The sequence below is a fragment of the Solanum stenotomum genome, chromosome 4 (genome assembly GCF_019186545.1).
Source record: "Solanum stenotomum isolate F172 chromosome 4, ASM1918654v1, whole genome shotgun sequence".
Taxonomy (NCBI): domain Eukaryota; kingdom Viridiplantae; phylum Streptophyta; class Magnoliopsida; order Solanales; family Solanaceae; genus Solanum; species Solanum stenotomum.
Genome location: NC_064285.1, coordinates 62,715,694 through 62,737,405, shown reverse-complemented (window position 1 = coordinate 62,737,405; position 21,712 = coordinate 62,715,694). Strand labels below are relative to the sequence as shown.

Genomic DNA, 21,712 nt, shown 5'->3' with positions numbered 1-21,712 from the left:
TAGTTTGCAGATGCATTTTACATAAGAATTGAGTGATAACAGGGAACACTACATGGAAACCTGAAACTTAGAAAGTATCTTAATAATGAAATATTGTGCTTTCTAACTAACTTGTCACTCCTCCCTGACTGTTCTGAAATTGAGGTATAGTTGATTGATTGATAACTTGTCGGTTGCTACTCCTCGTGGTCCTAAAATAGAATCGATGGTTTTGTAGATCTCTCTATTTTATCGACAAAATTCAGATACTTGAAGCAGGTACTTAGTGGAATAAGTCCAGGTGCGCACAAGTTGACTCAGATATCATCGTAATAAAAGAAAAATTCATACTTGAAGATGTCTCTTGGCTTCAACTGGTAAGCTATTTAAAAGAATCAAATAGGATTGGTAAAAGGATATTCATCTTACAATAAATCTCCAATTATTCTTATAGTTTAAAAAATATCACACTAGAGTACATGCATACACATAGTCCAATAGACAAATTTAACATGATAAATGGCTCATAAATGTCAAAAAAATTATATACTATATCGAAGGGGAGTCTTGGCAAAATTGGTTAAGCTATCATATAATTAGGAAGCCATGAGCTCCATCTGTGGGAACACGCTCTTGTAGAAATGTCGGGTAAGTCTGTGTACAATAGATCCTCGTGGTCCGGTCTCATCTTGCAAAAATGCAAGGTAAGTTTATGTTCAATAGATTTATGTTGTCCGGTTCTTCTTCGCACCGCGCATAGCAAGAGCTTAATGAACCAAACTGTTTTTTTTAAAAAAAAAAATTAAGTTCAAATTGTAAGTAAGTCTGGGTTATCATTTTAAAGGAAATTTATGCAGTGTTTCTGAACAAAGTCAGGATGTGGATTGGATAGGCTGGTCTGACTGTTTGGGCCTTTGGATTGGGTTGTCTGCTATTCTTTCCATTTATTTAAGGAAAAAGATAACATCAAATCAAACATTTTATTTAAGGAAATTGCATTTTTGAAAATACCTGATCTTTTAAAATAAAAATATACTTGTTAATTAATTAAAGGTTAAATGAGTTTAGCTAAATATTATATTATAAGAATTAAAATAAAAATTTATCTATAATTGAAGGATGAAGAAGTATAAGTATTCTAATTTCGACAATATGAAGAGGAGCTTTGGAGCAATGATAAAATTATTTTTGTGTGACATAATTCACAAATTTGAGCCGTGGAATTAACTACTTATAGTGCTTGCATTAGGGTAGATTGTCTATATCATGGGTCAAGGGGTGCGATTATTTTCTAAACTTTGCTAATACATAATGTTTTGTGCATCATTTTTTTTTTACTTTTGGATAATATTTACAAAAACTAGTGAAATTCCACCAAGTGGCCGGGTATGAATGTGGTAGAGCGTACGTAAACCTTACCACTACGTCGTGGAGGTAGATAGACTGTTTCCAAAAGACCCTTGGCTCAAGTGCATCAAATCTAAGCAAAAGAAGAAAAAAAAACAATGAAGAACGCATAACTATTAATAAGAAAACAGTAAAATATCTACAAGAAAGAAACAATATAACAATAATGTAATAGTGCGATAATCGAAACACAATAAACAACATATGGCAAGAACTACAAGAGTTAGACTAGTGCTACGACATGCACTAACAAGCCTAAACCTACACACGTAAGACTACACTCCGCCCCTACTAACCTTTTACCTTAATCCATGACCTCCACTCCTTCCTATCTAGAGTCATGTCCCCACGGTAATATGAAACTATGCCATGTCCTGTCTAATTACCTCTCCCCAATATTTTTTTGGCCTACCTCTGCCCTTCCGTTTACCCCTACAACTAGCCTCTCGCACCTCCTCACTGAGACGTTAATGCACCTCATTTAGACATGCCCAAACCATCTCAGTCTTGCTTTTCTTATCTTGTCCGCTACAGGGGTCATTCCCGTCTTCTCTCAGATAACCTCGTTCCTAATCTTGTCGTTCCTAATATGCCCACACATCTATTTCAACATCTTCATCTCCACAACGTGCATCTTCTGAATATATGCATAAGTTCTTGACTGACCAGTACTCCACATCATATAATAAAAATGATCTAATCACCGCTCTATAAAACTTACCTTAAACTTATATGGTACTTGAGCAATATTACTTTAACTTATTTAACTAGTGGACAACTTTCTTCAATTATATTAGAGAAATAATTTAGATAAGATGTATGAAAAGATTTGATGGTCTTGTCTTTTATTTTTTAACATGATCTCATTTTACTTATATAGAAAATTATTTGTTGGGATAATGCAACACTTGTCTAAGTTCATAGTACGTATCTTTGTGATCCTTTCAGTATGGGATACTTGTCCAGACAACTTTCTTGCCAAAAACAATTAATTTGTGAGTTAGAGATTCAAATTTTTCGTATGGTTAGAAGACACTGCCAACATAATTTTTTTCATATCCAGGGATCGAATTCGAGATCTCTAATTAAGGGTGAAACACTCTTCATATCTAGGGATCGAATTCGAGATCTCTAATTAAGGGTGAAACACTCCCACCAATGCAACACAACCCATGTTGGTTATCTAATCACTTTTACTTATCCACAATAACCTTTTTTGCTCCTTTAAAAAATAATAAATATAATATGTTATGCGTATATTTTATCATAATATCCATAATTATCAACATTTTTAAAAATCTTAGAAAATAAACAATTATATTAAATATAAAACACTACATTTTTTAATATTCTAAAAAAAAAAAATACACACTTGAGTCGAGGATCTTTCAGAAATAATTTATGTACCTCCACGAAATAATAATAAAATCACCATGCACTCTTCTTTTCTCAGACCATACTTTGTGATATTTCACTAAATATATTGTTATTACTAATTTTTTTTTATTATAATGAATAAATAAAAGTGTACGAGACTCTTTTTAAAGACCAGAGGAATACACGTGCTACATCCTCAGAGAGAAATCGCGTGGAAGTAAAAGGGAGCGACACAAACATATAATTCCGCAAATAACACAAAAACAAATAAATGGGGCCCATGTAGGGCCCACTTAGTTACAAAAAAGAGAAACAATATAGTACTCCCTCCGTCCCTATTTACTTGTCCATATTTCCTTTTTTGGTTGTCCCTATTTAGTTGTCCATTTTGACAAATCAAGAAAGGACAACAAATTTTTTCCTATTATACCCTTATTTACACTTCTTGAAAATTGTAAAAATGTATGTTGTTTCCCTCCAATTAATTTCACTTTAATTCAAATAAGTGGTTGTAATTTTGAAGTGAAAAGTTGTCATAAGGGTAAAATTGTAACTTCACTGTGCTAATCATTGTTGCCTTAATCTGTGTGCCATTTCTAAAGTGGACAACTAAAAAGGGACGGAGGGAGTATTATTTACAATGAAAACTTTATAGTAAAAAAAAAAAGCAATAAAAGAAAAGAAAAGAAAATTTAGCTGAATTTTTTCCTTTTTCCCTCTCTCTTAGCTCCACCAAAAAAATATGTAGAAAATTCAAAACCCTAAATCAATACAATTTGATTATTATTACAAGGTATGTAATTGATTTGTGTTTGTTGTTAATTGTTTTGTATGAAATTATAATCTCATTTTTTTTATGTGTTTAGGTGAACTCAATTTTAGTTGTATTTTGATAGTGAGAGATGATAATAAGCAAAGAAAAACCACCAGAACCACTTGATTTCTTCATTTGGACAGTTGAGGTATTTTTTTTTAAATTTTTGGTTGAGTTTTTTATTATTTGATTTCTTTTGTAGATCTTGCGAGTTTACTGTTATTTGATTACGTTTGGAGGTTGAGGATTTAGGTTTATGTTGTTCGGATTCTTCAAAAATGTTCGCGAGTAACTAATTTTAGAGAATCTGATAGGGGTGCAGCATTGAAAGTGAAGAGTCGATTAAGGTAGAAGAAGGTTAGTAGGTAGTCTGAGTGTTGTCTCCGTGCATTTTTAGTAGAATGAATACTAATCTCATAGGTTTTTGTCTTTTGATTTCTATTAACACTGTGGAACTCAGTTGATTTTTTCCGTCGGTCAGATTGTTGTAGATTTGGGTAGGGGGCTTATGATAAAAAAATGATTTTAATTGGGGATGAAACTGTCATCTATTACTTTGCTTCTTAACTAGGGAAGGCCATCCGTGCACTTCCATTGTTAAGCTACATAAATAGGAATTACGCAATGATGACCGGAGCTCAAAGGTTGCTAGATGTAGGCCTCACAAGATCGTTACCCTGTTGTGGGCAACGACAAGTGTGAAAAAATTAAAGTTGGTTTTTTGGAATATGATGAATTTTCAATGAAGTTTCTAGTATGGCCTAGTGTAATATCTTGGATACGTATCTTGAAGAAATATCTAGATCTTCTAGAGTATGGCTAGAAGATAAGTTAATTAGATTTTTCTTCTAGATATATCTAGAACAAAATCTAGAATCATCCCTAGATAAGTATAAATAAGGGTTGTGCATTTATAACCAAGCTAATGCAAGAAAGTTTTCTAGTATAACCAAGTTCTCATATCTAAAATCTCCCTTCTCTTTCAAAGCTTCCTCTTCTTTAGTTGAATTATCCAACCTTAGTTATCGATCTTGGGTCTCTCCAATTTATTCTCTCTCCTACTCCTTACCTGATATCAAAGTCATAGTCATAGGTTGGCTTTTGAAAATTTTGTTTCAACATTGGGCCAGTGGTTGTAGATTCTACTCATTTCTCATGTAATCATGTTGATAGACTGAGATAGAATTATTAAACCCGTCCAACTATAATGTATGGGAGACATGTGTGGAATCCTATCTTGTTAGCAAGGATTTGTAAGAGATTGTTAATGTGTAACACAAGTCCTCCTAATGAATCGAGAATAGAAACACAATCAAGAAGTGGAAGGATACTGAAGTTGAGGCGAAGTTCATCCTATAGAGGTCTATTTTCGATAAATTATTTGATCATATAATAAGGTGTAGATCATCTCATAAAATATGAAGGACCCTCGATTGGTTGTTCAATAAGAATGAAGCTCGACCATATATATTGGAGAATATATTGGCTAGCACTACATCATGTAATTTTTGAAGATTAAAAATTTATGTTCCAAAATCTCTCTGTTGTATTTAAACGAGGCTATCATTGAAGCATGAATAAGAACTATTATTTTTGTGGTTTAGCAAATAATATATATCCTTCGTTACATCAATTTAAGGATGGTTTAACAAACATCTTTGGAAGAAATTTGAGTATTTGCCATCATTAGAGGAGCTACTAGCCAGGTAAAGGGCTGGTGTATCTATCAAAGAAGGGAAAAGAAATGCTCTTGTAGTCTATAAGAGGAATTGAAAAGGAAAGTACAAACAAAGTTGCTCTAGAGAGGTGACATATTCTCAATTCCAAGATGATTCAAGCTCGCCAAGAAAGAGTTTTGCTTTCCTTTACATGCAGACAATAACAGACAATAATAAATTAGAGACTTTCTACTAGCCCAAGTTCGATAATTAAGGTTGGAGGACTCAACTAAAGAGGCCACATTGAAAGAGAAAGATGATTTTAGATAGAAAATCATGGTTATGCTAGAAAGCTTTTTGGAAATTGACATAGTTACAAAAGCACAAGACCACTCCTACTTATACTTGTCTAGGGATGGTTCTAGATATTGCCTAGATATATCTACAAGAAGGATCTACTTAACCTTATCTTCTTGCATGATTCTAGAAGATGTAGATATTTCTTCAAGATATTACACTAGGTCATTGTAGAAACTTTATTAAAAAATCCATGATATTCCAAAAGATCAACTTTAATTTTTTCACACTCCTCCTTAAAGTGATTTTTTGGAAATTACTCTAAGCTTGACGATGAAGAACCCAAACGAAGCTTTAGGAAGTAACTTGGTGAACAAATCATCAATATTTTCCTGGCATCGCACTTCTAAAGTGTTTATAGTTCCATCAAGAATATTTCGGATGAAATGATGTTCCACCTCAATGTGCTTAGTTCTTGCATGGAATATGGGATTATTTGCAAGCTTGATGACACTTTAATTGTCTCCAAAAACTTCCTTTGGCTTTGATATAGATAAATGCTAGTCTCCGGGAACACTTTGGAGCCATACACATTCTTGATTCTTGAGTTGTAACAGTTGATGTTTTATATTCCACCTCCGTAATTGATAAATAAGTCGAGTCTTGCTTTTTGTTGCACCAAGAAATACCTGTTCCGCCAAGAGTAAAATATAGTTCGATATAGATCTTTGATCATCCAAATTGCCACCAAAATCAGCATCAGGATAATCCGTTAATATCAAATCATTCTTCTTTGGGAAAAAATAAGCCTATATCTGATGTTGAGTTGCTATATTTCAGAATCCTCTTCGCAGCTTCCAGGTGAGGCTTTTTTAGTGATTGCATGAATCTGCTGACATATCCTAACAAAGAAGGTAATATCTAGTCTTGTAATAGTCAAATGTAGAGGACTTCCAACAAGTGCTTGAAAAGGTTTGGGATCTGCAGAAGTGAGCCTCCGTCTCTCCTTAACCTTGTGTTTGTCTCAATAGTAGCACACTTTTTACTTTGCTTTAGCCCAGACTTGTTGAGAAGTTTGTTGGCATATCCTTCTTGAGTGAAAAAAATGCCTTCACTTGTGCAACTCGACAAAAGTGCAAGTTCCATCCATTGGAATTTGTTCTCTACAAAAAAGGAAATATTTTACAAACACTGCTATTTCATTGGGAATTCTTAGCATCTCCAAGGTGTGGGAAGTTTGAGTTAGTTTCACTTTAAGGCATCTTTACCACAGCCTTTTACCTGACTTTTAGTAAATGGCCTGTTCCATCTTTATGTTGTTGTTGTTGTGGTGAATTTTGTATCCTACATGCTACTTCAATGTTTGTGTCACAACTTTTGGTAACAAATCCATCTGACAGTTGCACCAGAATAAGACTAAGAAACTTAGTATTGATCAATTAGTTCTAATATAGGGAGGAAGAGACAAAAAATTGTGGTTATGGTGGAGAAATTGAAAAAGAACACTTGCACAGAATTTGACATAAGAGGGCCATATTGGAGAGACGAAGTGATGAGTTTTCTCTTGGAAGACTAACTAAATCATAAAATGAGTTCTTTTTCTCCTTTCTTCTTTTTTCCCCTCTAGTTTTGGGGTGGGTGGGTGGTGGGGTTAAGCGTTGTTCATGCACAAGCTTAGCACTCCGTTTTGGCTCCCTTTCCACCTTCCTCGGAGTCAAACTCTCTGTTAGCAGCTCCTTGGTCTGAAACTCATGATCTATTGTTGGGCCCTTCAAACAATCATATCTTCGCCTCCGGTCTTGAAAGCAATCTCATCTGGAAAGAGGAAGAGGTTCTAGAGAGGGAATATCTACCGTTTATCCGTAGAAAAAGTTTTTTCTTTTTTTCACAATCTTCTTTTATTTCATTTTGTTTAGCAAAGAACTGCTTGACTAACTCTCGACTTTGCAAAAAGGTGTCATACTTGAGAATTTTTTCATTCTAAAATAGAAGTAAAAATTGATTGTTTATTTTGTTGACTCCGCCTATAAGAGCGTTTAAATCCTTTTAGATCACTCTTGTCTCTTTTTTGTTTTGAAACTGGTACTTTTAAGATGACTTTGTGTCTATTCTGGACAACTATATAGCTGGTTTAATATGCAGTTACTATCTTTGGTAGTGCTTGGTCATCCATGAACTAAACGTGTCGATTTTTGAGGATTAGGCATCATGCAGGGTTAGATGGAAACAATAAGTTGAAAGGTGTAAGGTTGAAAACATACAATTACTGTTTATATGTAATTTTGAATCTTGTAAATTGCCATCAGCAAGTAATCACATCTGAAGTATACATATATGCCTTTCTGTCCTACTACTACGTAGGATAACAATTTATCTATATTGTGTATAGACTGATGAGTTGGAAGTGATATGGATGACATTTTAGTTAGATAGTTTGCCAATTTAGTAGCGGAGTCAAATCCATAGACATATGCCAAGGTTAATGTAAAATCCATGATGTGGGGCAAGGTCCGAGTTGAGGAACAAAGCGACTGATTTATGGGAGCATCTGTTCCTTGTGTTCTTCAAAACCTTAAAAGAAATAGTGAATGGATAATACTTTGAATGATTTGAGCTCATGTAATTAAGAGGTGAAAAAATTTATTTAGTAGGTTTAGATAACTTGCTTGCGAAGTGGTCCCTCCTTCTGTCAAGTTTTGTATGATAAGTTGGCATACTGATTCACTATTACAAAGAGCTTGATATTCTTTTTTATTATTCTTTGGCATAATAAAATACGTCCACGAGGGAATGCAACAATGACTGACATTCTGTTACTGCTCTTGTTTTGCCAGGATGTAGGTTTATGGTTAGAAGAAATAAAGCTTGGTAGCTATCGTCAAATTTTCAAAGAAAATGGTGTTAATGGAGAGTATTTGGAGGGGATGTCCATGTTCACGACTGAACAGATTCTCCGGTTTATAAGAAGGTGCCACATGAAATGGGGAGACTTCATTACATTGTGCAAGGAGCTGAGGCGGATAAAAGGTTCCTATAATCTCTCTCTTCGCTCACAGATGAAACCATATCTCTTAGTTTGACAACTTTCTTTGTCTATCTTTCCAACAATATGATTACATTTTGTTATGTTGTTTTTAATCAGCTTTGATTGGTGACTCACTCGTGTTTTCTTTGTCATATGAAAAAACCCTTTTGCAAAACTTGAAGTTGGGACTTATTCACTTGCCAATACGGTGTGATGATTCCATCGCGTTGCCTCTACCTAGTTAGTTATATGTGCTCTGTTTTGAATTCCTTGGATTTTGCAGACATATTCTGTGATCTGGTTTTGATTGTAACGTCAAGCACTGTTGACATTCCCTAAAACTCTCTACCGTAGTAAATCTTTAACAGATTTATAAATTGTTGCTAGTGAGATACTTCTATTTTTGAGATAATTGGTAAAGTTGCTACCATGTGACCAGTAGGTCACGGGTTCGACAGGTGGAAACAAAATGCTGGGTAAGGCTGTGTACAATAGATCGTTGTGGTCTGGCCCTTCCCCGGACCCCAAGAATAGCAGGAGCTTAGTGCATTGGGTAGCCATCATAACAGAAAGCTATTGAAATACTTCAGTGAATCTGCTGTTGCTATTTAGGAATGAAGTTACTGCTATTCTTTTACTATTTGCTAATGTCCTATAGTTCCTTTTATCTATATTGACTCAATTCATGTCTTCAGTGGCTTGCTTGAAGGGAGAACAAAGAGTCCGGCGACCATGGTGGGCCCCGTCTTGTATCTCCATAGTGTTTATGAATACAGCCAAGCGTAACAGGCAGTGTAGAGTGGTTTCGCTGAAGCTGGAACCTTAAGACACTAATTACGCCAATACGCCATCTGTGCGCATCATTAGTTATAATATCAAATCGCTCCCCGTCGGTTATTTCCCTTGNCCCCCCCCCCCCCCTCCTGCCCAAGCCTTTATGTATACGTAACGTTGTAGTCTTTACATTTTTAGTTTGTGATGTTTATAGTATCAAATCAAGAAAATAGATGACTCTTATGTAAATTTCAATGTGTAATGTGTGAATAGTTTCTAAACTTGAATTGTAAGTTTAGCACTAGACAATGACCTGCCTGCCAGATTGAATGTATGTGAACTGCTGCTATTAAATGTTTGTTCCTCTCAATGCTAGAAATTACATGTTTTTTCCACCATGAATCAATGAGAAACTTAGTAAGTCTCTACTGACCTGAGCATTTGCGTTGCTAGTTTCGACTTGATTCTTAAGGTCTGTCGAAATAGAAATTAACGATTCTTTGATAGCAACTGTCCTGTTTTCCATTTCTGGTTCAATTTGTACTCGGATTTTAGTGCCATATAATTTTGTAATAATATAAGTTCGAAATTATTTTGGGGGGTAATAGAGCTTCCGCATGGTTAAGGTGTCTTTTTGAATATTTGAGATAACTTCAGGTGTCACATTTATGTCTTTTCTCTTCTGAAATCTTATATGACGACCTCCGTAATGAGTTGGGGAAATATTACGTACAGTCTCGCTGTTTTTTCACTCATATTTTCGTATTTACGAACCAACTTTTACGAATTACCCAAATTTTGCCATTTTTCGTGTATATTAGCCCATAGATCTGTCATCTTTGGGACACCCGAATTTTTTTTGGGGCACTTAAATTTTTTTCGTGAGTTGGGAAAGCCTTACGTATAATCCTGAAAAAACTATATGAGGACCTAAAAAAAATTTCTAAAAAAAAACTTAGAGGTGTTCGATCATAATCCTGCAAACAATATCCACCACAACACAACATGTGGATCCTGGACGGATATTGTGCAGCATTGCACCCAACCACCATGCATCGTGCACCACAACACATCGAGTCGGCAACATACGAATGCCTAACCTATGCCAAAATCAAAAGGGAGTGAACATAAGGCCACACTTCATGCATAACAATGTTTTCTTGGGCCAGCCAGATCTATTTTCATCGCCTCTGCCTAGTTTTTAACCCATATTGTTCAGGTAAAAAAATAGTAGAAGCTAAATCAACAAGCCAATTGTCATGTGACTATTTGTCCGCTAATACTATGTACCTCGTTTGCTATAATTGATTATTCAATATTAAATTGACATTCATATCCTCATTACCAAGGTATTTCGAACTCAAAATCCATTTTGTTTCATTAGGTTTTTACTAAAAAGGAATAAAAATGCTCAGCCAAATTGGGGGAAATTCAAAATTGGATGGTTTAAAAGGCGTTTATAAGAAAATCGGCTCAGTCAAATTGCCATTCGGCAGTTTGGTCGCATAGATCGCAAAAAACTACCCAAATTCAATTTTTTTTTTGCTTAAAATGGACATCGGAGGCCAAAGGTATGAACATTTGAAATTTCACCATTTTACAACTACTTTTTCTAGTTCTACTACTTAATTTGGTTTGCCTTTATATCTTATTGAATTTTTATCTATATAGAAGAATAGTTACACTGTATTTTTTTTGTTTTAGTTGATTTTTTATTTTAAATTTAAAAGTGAGGCCTGTAAGCCTCATTTATTAAAATATTCTAAAATCGCGTAAATGTATTAATAGCGATCATGATCTGCTAGTTCTTGCTAATTTATTTAGATATTTTTATTTTAAATAATTATAAATATAATTCATGTGCGACTTTCTTAAACTTGTTATAATATTCTTGGCCTTGTTTTGCTTGTGGGGGGAGGGGTGGCCTTAGGGCAGGGTAGGGGGCCTCGAGATGGATGGGGCCTCGGGGTGGGGGGCTCGAAGCGGACGTGGCATGGGGGCGGGGGCCTTGGAGCGGGTTGGGGTCTGCCTCGAGGGTTTCGTTATTTTTTTGTAAAAGAAATCATTTGGAATCTAACACACACAAAATATTAAAAAAACCGACTGAATCCTGTATATTGGCCTCTATATGCCCATAAATGTGTAAAATGGTGAGATTGTACGTACCTTGTCCAACTCACTAACGGAGGGGGTCATGGTGGTGGTGACAATTGATCCCACCATTTTCTCAAATAACTATTTTTCATGTGTGTGCTATTTCACCTATGGTTATTATTTAAATATTTTCCTAGTGCCAACTTTTTGATTATTAGATACATTATCACAATGTTGACATGACGTAATTCTACTCATGTCTTGACCAATTCAACTATTATATAGTAATGAATATTTTTTTAATACACGACGACATATTTATCCGCTGATCAATATCGTCCATGATTCAAACGATAAAATTATAAGTTCAAAATATGGATCCAGGGGAGACCGGGGGCTAGGCCTTTACCCTAGCCTACAACAACAAAATGGATAACCAATCCATTCATCAATAATAGGAAGCATGTAGTTTATATACAACACACAAATATACAACGATTCTATTCCTTAACACCCACACCTTCAATTCATCGATAAAAATATTGTCCTTTTTATAAACTTGTCTGACAAGACATTAATTAAATAAGTACAAAAATAACAAATCCTAAACAACTTAGGATTCCTACTCCAACTTTGAATTATTATTCCAACATTCTCCCGTAATTTAAAGTTGTATACTCTTGCCTTTTTCTTCTTGTGATTGTTCATGTATTGGAGAACTTCTCTTCAACGTTCAACTGTTGGAGTACTTCTCTTCAATCTTTCAATTGTTGGAGTATTTCTCTTCAATTATCATTTATTTAATATTTTGGTTGAGTTGGAATATTTTCTCTCCAACTTTCAAGTGTTGGAGCACTTTCTCTCCAACTCATGATATTTTTTCTCTTGGTTGTGTTGGGGCACTTCTCTCTTGTCACGGCCCGAGCCTACACCCTAGACGTGACCATCACTTGAGAACCATTGTTGTCCCCCAAGTGAACCCTCATCCTGACTGACTATAAGTGGAAGACTAACTCAAGCATACATAAACATCTGAAACTGAAAGACTCCAAAACCGTCTATCTATAAAGCCTCTATTATACAAAGATGCGTGTCGGGACAAGACCTACAACTCTTCAAGGGAACTACTACGAACAACTCATAAAATTAGAGTCCTCCATAAGCAATGAGGCCTTACTTAAAAGTTGACGAGCAGATAAAGTGATCTCAACAGACTCTTGTTGAGGATCCTAAGAACCTATATGTGCATCGTCAAAAGATGCAGATCGAATGATATCAGTACATTGAATGTATGAGTATGTAATATAGCTGAATAATAAATAACTGAATGAAAGAACTGTAGTAGATATAAATATATACTCAACTAGATGTAAAGAAATAAAGAAGTAAAATCATTAAAACTTTACAAAAATACTTAGTCATATCTGAACTCAACATATTAAGTGATATATAAAAATACACTTCAACTCTATTGAGAGATTCTTTAACCGACAACCATCATTGTGAGCTAAGTGATGATACATGTCACGCCCCGAGCTACCCCCGAGACGCGGACACGGGACCTAGGACCACAAGTGATCCCAAGCTAACCCTGCTGGCATGATCATGAGCATACTAAAGATAATAAACTGATGCGGAAGCTAAATCATAAATAAATCTGAAAAGATGGGGAATACCCATATACTATAACTGAATATATCAAATCTGAGAGTTTAATACAAAGAAGTTATCAAACTCAAATACTAAGCTGAATCTAACTATGTCTGAAATAAGCCTCTAAACTGACTAGAAATGTTGGGACATGCCCCAACTAGATCTAGCAAAACTGAAACTAAAGACTAAAAATACTGAAAAGAAACTCATGACTATTGTCCTCGAAGAATGAGGACTCACCACTGATGCTGCTGAACTGGAGATCGGGAATCGATCTAAGCGTGATCTGGATACTGAGAACCTGAACCTACATCACGAGAAGATGTAGCGCACGTATGCGTCAGTACTTGAAAGGTACTGAGCATGCAGGATAGAGTAAAGCTGAAATAACATATAACTGAACAAAGCAATAAAGCAATGAAATAATCTGAACATGATATAGATACTGAAAATACTGAATACTGAGCTAACTGATGCAATGACCAAATTTATAACATGCTGAGACTGAATACTGACTGTACTGAAATATGGTCAATGCAATAGAGTCTGACTGAACTGTGGGAGCTACTAATAACCGACATAAAACCACATGAGCTAAATGTGGAGTCCGATGTATACGCCCCATCGAGAGGACCCAATATACCCTGCCAGAGGTATAGAGGCATGCTGGCGTGATCACTAAACTGATGTTGCCTACAGAGGGGACTTACACCTACGTGGCTCGTAGTTCTGGGACTATATGGGTACGCTGAAACCCTAGTCCAACTCGGTATTATGCTACTCCCAATGAATTAAGTGGTTAACTAGTTATGACTGAATTTCTGTAAATACTAGATAGCTCGAAACTGAACATGCAAACTGAGAATGCAACAATTAATCTGATAATGATGCATTCATAAACTGAGGCATGTATAATTGAATATATTATGATTGAAATACTGAATAACTTAAAATACTGACATGTAGATACTCATACTTGAAAACTCTTTTTTAGAAAACAATACTCTGATCATTGATGACTTGGGAAGTCATACTGCATAAACATTGATGGTATATCTAGATACCATACTATTCATACATTGATGACCTACTCAATTGTCATACTAATCATGTTTTAGAAGCTCTTTCTCAAACTCATCTTAACTTTCTCAAAAACTCAGTTTAAAACTCAAGTGTTGTCTTAAAGAAAAGCTTCTCAAGATTTATAACTCAAAATAGGGTGTATACTGAAATGTACTGATAATGTGGCATAAAACTGGAGCATGTATATCTGAATAACTGAAATATTTGACCTAGCATGTGTAATTCAAGAACTAATGAAATACATAGCTAGGGTTCTGAAATTTATGCGATAAACTGAGCATTAACATGATAATCTGATTTGGAATATTTAAATAACTAATTCATGATGATCTGTTGAGATTCTAGAAACCCTAGGTCTGTTCATAATCATGGAATCAAGAATCTGACTGAATTCTAGGGACCTAATGGACGAAAGGAATCCACTAGTGAAATCCCACATACCTGGTGACGAATTCTACGGAGAAATCTTCAATTTCGGGGCTGGAACTGAAGAAACCTCGCTGCGTTCTTGAACTAGGGTTCTTGACCTTTTTCTCCTCTCTTGATTCTAATTCTTCTAAGTTTGATTAATGATTTGACTTAAGTAAGTTCTAGTTATGTTTCTAGGGTTAAACTAATTAAAATCTCATGATTTAGGGTCTAAATGACGTATCTTAGGGGTTGAATGAAATAGGAAAAGACCAAAAGACCCTTAAATTAGCTGCTGTCGGAGTGACTGACGGACCTGACTGACGGTCCGTCAATCAATCGACGGTCCGTCGATTGGGTCCGTAGGTCGAGTCTGCCCGACAGGGGTTCACTAAAACGGGCATAACCTTTTACTCAGAGGTCGGAATTTAGCAAACTCGGTGGCGTTGGAAAGATAATTAAATTATCTATCTAACCATAGGTCATGAGACACATAATTCGTTTTGTGCTAAAATTTATGACCATCTGAAGTTGACCCCTTAATATTTTTCATCTAACTAGCTGCTAACCTCATCTACGGTCAGACGTACAGACCGTTGATCGAATGACGGTCCGTGCTGGTCAACCGTAGTTCGGGACTGAAGCTGGGCTTTTAGGGCATCGATCCACGGACACGAACTACGATCCGTGACCTGACCTACGGACTGTAAGTCTGGCCGTGGGTCAACACTTGGCCAAATTTTCTGACTGAGTTCTGGGGAAGTTTTCTGTCACGAACCACGGACCTGCAGGACGGACCGTGAGTCCATCTACGGTCCGTGGATGGTGTTCGTGAGTGCCACCTGTAACACCAGAAATCTGAAATCTCTATTTTCGGATACGGGGTGTTACATTATCTCTCCCTTGGGACCATTCGTCCTTGAATGAACACTAATCTAGCTGAAATGTAGGGAGAGGGCTGCAATCCCTACCACTGAACACTGAGAACCGAATTTCTGACTGAGCTGAGTTCCAAGGACATGCAAATACGCTGAAATGCAAGTAAAAACTGTAGGAACATGATTCTAAGACTGAATTTTCGCATGAATGACTGAAAAACTGAAGAGGAACTATTACCTCAAGCTGGAATGGAATCGAAAGGAAAAAGGTGAGGACACTTGGACTTCATGGCTGCTTCTGCTTCCCAAGTAGCTCCCTCTACAAACTGACTCCTCCACAAAACCTTGACTGAAGCGACTTCTTTATTTCTCAACCTTCTAACCTGACGATCGAGAATCTCAACTGGTACATCCTCATAGCAAAGACTATCTTTCACGACCACACTCTCTAATGGCACTATGGATGCTGGATCACCCACACACTTCTTCAAAAGAGAAATGTGAAAGACTGGATGCACTGATGCTAAATCTGCTGGCAACTCTAACTCATAAGCCACTTTACCAATCCTTTTCAAGATCCGATAAGGGCCTACATATCTGGGACTGAGCTTCCCCTTCTTGCCAAATCTCATCACCCCTTTCATAGGTGACACTTTTAGGAAAACCCAATCATCGACTTGGAACTTTAGTTCCCTTCTTCTCACATCTGCATAAGACTTCTGGCTACTCTGAGATGTCTTAAGTCTATCTCTAATGAGTTGCACTTTCTCCATAGCATCAAGGACCGAATCTGGTCCTATCAAGGCTGCTTCACCTACTTCAAACCAACCAACTGGAGATCTACATCTACGCCCATACAATGCCTCATAAGGGGCCATCTGAATGCTGGAATGGTAGCTATTGTTGTAGGCGAACTCTATTAGAGGAAGGTGATCATCCCAACTACCCTTGAAGTCGATCACACAAGCTCTCAACATGTCCTCTAAGGTCTGAATGGTACGCTCTGCCTGACCATCCGTCTGTGGATGAAATGCTGTGCTAAGATTAACCTGAGTACCAAGACCTTTCTGAAATGACTTCCAGAAATGAGATGTAAACTGAGGACCTCTATCTGAGATGATAGACAAAGGAACTCCATGCAACCTCACAATCTCATTAATGTAAAGCTTGGCGTAATCCTTCGCCGAATCTGTAGTCTTGACCGCCAAAAAGCGAGAAGACTTAGTAACCCTATCAACAATCACCCAAATGGAGTCATGTTGTCTGCGAGTACGAGGTAAACTTGTGATGAAGTCCATGTTGATCACTTCCCACTTCCAAGTAGGAATGTCAATCTCTTGAGTCATACCTCCTGGTTTCTGATGTTCTACCTTGACTTGCTGGCAATTAGGGCACTTAGCCACAAAATCTGTTATATCTCTTTTCATACCATTCCACCAGTAGACTTCCCGCAGATCACGGTACATCTTAGTGGCGCCTGGATGAATAGAATATCTGGAATTATGGGCTTCTGTGAGAATATGCTGTCTCAATTCACCCACATCAGGAACACACAATCTACCTTGATAGCGAAGTACACCATCTCCCCCTTGGGAGAAAACCTCCACTGTCTGCTTCTGGACTGCACCCTTAAGCTCTAGCAATATTGGATCACTGTCTTGCTTTTCCTTAACTTCTACTACTAAAGAAGATTCTGCTCCATTCTGAACCGTTACACCACCATCTAATATGCTCATAAGACGAACTCCTAGGCGAGCAAGTCTGTGAACGTCCTTTGCTAGCTCTTTTCCTTCTTCTTCAACATGTGCTACACTACCCATAGATAGTCTGCTAAGGGCATCTGCTACTACATTTGCCTTACCAGGATGGTAATGCACACTCATCTCATAATCTTTGAGGAACTCTAGCCATCTTCTCTGGCGAAGATTCAACTCTTTCTGGCCTTAAGGTAAGAGATAATTGACATATAGGCACTGAGCTACTACCCTTCTATTCTAAGACTGACTCGTCTGGAAATTGGAACTGAACAACCCGAATCCTACAATCGACTGAGGCATGACAGGACTGAAACCAATCCATGCCTAGAATGACATCGAAGTCTACCATTTCTAACTCTACAAGATCTGCTAAGGTGACTTTTCTGAGAGACTGTGACATAGCAATTTCTGTATACTCGTCTAGCTATAACTAGGTCACCAACTAGGGTAGAGACTAAGAAGGGTTCTGAAGGAGTTTCTAGACTTACTCCTAAGATTACTGCTATAAAGAGAGTTACAAAGGTAAGGGTTGCCCTTGGGTCTAACACTACAAAATATCTAAAGAAGGACTCGAAACGTACCAGTGATCACATCAAGATAATCTTCCTGGTCCTGGGGAGCCTGAAGAGCATAGAGCCTGTTTTGGCGCTGTCCACCACCTGTACCAGAAGAGTTACCCTACTGAGTTGGGTGACCTTTCGGTACTGTTGGAGCTGTAGACTGAGCCCTAGTATTGTTACCTTCTTGCCCCTTCTTGGCAGAAGGGCAATTCTTCACCCTATGACCAGACTGGCCACACCCAAAACATCCTTCCCTACCTGCAAGACACTCGCCTGGATGGTTCTTACCACACTTTGGACAAGTTGGGTAGGTCCTATTTCCTGAAACACTTCCCTGAGACTTAGAGCCTGGTGCCCTACTATTCTGATCTTGTCGAAACTGTGAGTGATTTCCACCACCCGATTTCTGTTGAGAGTACTCATAATTCCCTGTTCTAGCTTTCTTGGTTACCTTAGCAATTTCCCTAAGCTTATCTCCCTCAACCTGCTGATTGTTCTGATTATTCATACTTTGAGCGAAAGGTTGAATAGTGTTTTGAAACTCTGCATTCGAAACTTCATGATCTGGGACTAGAGAAAGTGTGTTAGCATTCCTGGCATTCGCATTCCTAGTGTTAGATCTACGGGGAGGCATGATCGCTGAAATGTAGAACGTCGAGTTAGAATAGAATTAGATCATACCTTACGCACGATAGGAATATCAAGAAAATGAAGTTTTACTAAAACACTTCATAGCCTCCATCTCATTAGATGTGGTGCACTTCACACCCATGAAAAGGACTCTAATTAGTGCGGCTTTTCAAACATCCTAGGACACTTAAACCTAATGCTCTGATACCAAGTTTGTCACGCCCCGAACTACCCCCGAGACGCGGACACGGGACCTAGGACCACAAGTGATCCCAAGCTAACCCTGCTGGCATGATCATGAGCTTACTAAAGATAATAAACTGGTGCGGAAGCTAAATCATAAATAAACTGAAGAGATGGGGAATACCCTATACTATAACTGAGATATATGAAAATTGATGAGTTTAATACAAAGAAGTTATTAACTCAATACTAAAGCTGAATCTAACTATGTCTGAAATAAGCCTCTAAACTGACTAGAAATGTTGGGACATACCCCAACTAGATCTAGCAAAACTAAAACTAAAGACTAAAAGCGATAAAGATAAACATGCCACTAGTCCTCGAAGAATGAGGACTCACCACTGATGCTGCTGAACTGAAGATCCAGAACCGATCTAAGCGTGATCTGGATACTGAGAACCTGAACCTACATCACGAGAAGATGTAGCGCACGTATGCGTCAGTACTTGAAAGGTACTGAGCATGCAGGATAGAGTAAAGCTGAAATAACATATAACTGAACAAAGCAATAAAGCAATGAAATAATCTGAACATGATATAGATACTGAAAATACTGAATACTGAGCTAACTGATGCAATGACCAAATTTATAACATGCTGAGACTGAATACTGACTGTACTGAAATATGGTCAATGCAATAGAGTCTGACTGAACTGTGGGAGCTACTAATAACCGACATAAAACCACATGAGCTAAATGTGGAGTCCGATGTATACGCCCCATCGAGAGGACCCAATATACCCTGCCAGAGGTATAGAGGCATGCTGGCGTGATCACTAAACTGATGTTGCCCACAGAGGGGACTTACACCTACGTGGCTCGTAGTTCTGGGACTATATGGGTACGCTGAAACCCTAGTCCAACTCGGTATTATGCTACTCCCAATGAATTAAGTGGTTAACTGGTTATGACTGAATTTCTGTAAATACTGGATAGCTCGAAACTGAACATGCAAACTGAGAATGCAACAATTAATCTGATAATGATGCATTCATAAACTGAGGCATGTATAACTGAATATATTATGACTGAAATACTGAATAGCTTAAAATACTGACATGTAGATACTCATACTTGAAAACTCCTTTTTAGAAAACAATACTCTGATCATTGATGACTTGGGAAGTCATACTGCATAAACATTGATGGTATATCTAGATACCATACTATTCATACATTGATGACCTACTCAATTGTCATACTAATCATGTTTTAGAAGCTCTTTCTCAAAACTCATCTTAACTTTCTCAAAAACTCAGTTTAAAACTCAAGTGTTGTCTTAAAGAAAAGCTTCTCATGATTTATAACTCAAAATAGGGTTTATGCTGAAATATACTGATAATGTGGCATAAAACTGGAGCATGTATATCTGAATAACTGAAATATCTGACCTAGCATGTGTAATTCAAGAACTAATGAAATACATAGCTAGGGTTCTGAAATTTATGCGATAAACTGAGCATTAACATGATAATCTGATTTGGAATATTTAAATAACTAATTCATGATGATCTGTTGAGATTCTAGAAACCCTAGGTCTGTTCATAATCATGGAATCAAGAATCTGACTGAATTCTAGGGACCTAATGGACGAAAGGAATCCACTAGTGAAATCCCACATACCTGGTGACGAATTCTACGGAGAAATCTTCAATTTCGGGGCTGGAACTGAAGAAACCTCGCTGCGTTCTTGAACTAGGGTTCTTGACCTTTTTCTCCTCTCTTGATTCTAATTCTTCTAAGTTTGATTAATGATTTGACTTAAGTAAGTTCTAGTTATGTTTCTAGGGTTAAACTAATTAAAATCTCATGATTTAGGGTCTAAACGACGTATCTTAGGGGTTAAATGAAATAGGAAAAGACCAAAAGACCCTTAAATTAGCTGCTGTCGGAGTGACTGACGGACCTGACTGACGGTCCGTCAATCAATCGACGGTCCGTCGATTGGGTCCGTAGGTCGAGTCTGCCCGATAGGGGTTCACTAAAATGGGCATAACTTCTTACTCGGAGGTCGGAATTTAGCAAACTCGGTGGCGTTGGAAAGATAATTAAATTATCTATCTAACCATAGGTCATGGAACACATAATTCATTTTGTGATAAAAGTTATGACCATCTGAAGTTGACCCCTCAATATTTTTCATCTAACTAGCTGCTAACCTCATCTACAGTCATACCTACAGACCGTGGATCGAATGACGGTCTGTGCTGGTCAACCGTAGTTCAGGACTGAAGCTGGGCTTTTAGGGCATCGATCCACGGACATGAACTACGGTCCGTGACCTGACCTACGGACTGTAAGTCTGGCCGTGGGTCAACACTTAGCCAAATTTTCTGATTGAGTTCAGGGGAAGTTTTCTGTCACGAACCACGGACCTGCAGGACGGACCGTGAGTCCATCTACGGTCTGTGAATGGTGTCCGTGAGTGCCACCTGTAACACCAGAAATATGAAATCTCTATTTTCGAATACGGAGTGTTACAATACAACGTCTTGTTCACGTTGCCAGAACTGTCATATAATGTGCCGGGATAAATAATACCTCAACTAAGTGGATTCACTAAAGCTCTGCCTGAAGAAAGTATGATCATGTACCCATGTTGGTAAGACATGGTTTATGGAGGCTGTAAGTTGTCTGCACTCTCCTTCATATCGGTGCTCAATACTACTCCCAATAATATATACTGCTGCTCAAATGTATAATAACATTACTTTTTCTCTGGTTTGAGATAATTGCTCAAACTATCCTCTTAAAAGAGATAACTACTCTGAAATGTCTCGAAAATTCATAGGTCATTTAGAAAACAAGGTTTCTCTTTGCTTAATAAAAATACATTCTGGGTTGAGATAATTTCTCAAAAAGGGGGCCTTTTTAAGAGGTAACTGCTCTGTAGTTAATATTTCTAAAAACACTTTTAACTTTTCTCAAAAAGTTGACTTTTTTTTTCTTCATGTAAAAATGAAACATTTGGAAAATACTTAGTTCGCTTATACTCTTTCTCAAACTGTTTTTTACTTCTCAAAACTCAGTTTAAACAATAATGTTTTGTTTAAAAGATTCTCAATAAGAATTCA

The 21,712-nt window shown here is 37.1% G+C and overlaps 3 protein-coding genes across 5 annotated transcripts in view; all 3 read left to right on the top strand.

Annotated features, from left to right (window-relative positions):
• The window catches only part of LOC125862143 (uncharacterized), a 339,538-nt gene that overhangs the window by 87,018 nt on the left and 230,808 nt on the right, over window positions 1-21,712 (top strand). The gene's annotated exons all lie outside the window — the stretch shown is intronic.
• The window catches only part of LOC125862136 (chlorophyll a-b binding protein 5, chloroplastic), a 240,617-nt gene that overhangs the window by 195,195 nt on the left and 23,710 nt on the right, over window positions 1-21,712 (top strand). The window lies entirely within an intron of this gene.
• LOC125862152 (uncharacterized) lies at window positions 3,424-9,701 on the top strand. Its single transcript, XM_049542158.1, has 4 exons — window positions 3,424-3,556; window positions 3,630-3,725; window positions 8,367-8,559; window positions 9,253-9,701. The coding sequence occupies exons 2-4, from the start codon at window positions 3,666-3,668 to the stop codon at window positions 9,381-9,383; spliced, it is 384 nt and encodes a 127-aa protein (XP_049398115.1). The 5' UTR covers window positions 3,424-3,556; window positions 3,630-3,665; the 3' UTR covers window positions 9,384-9,701.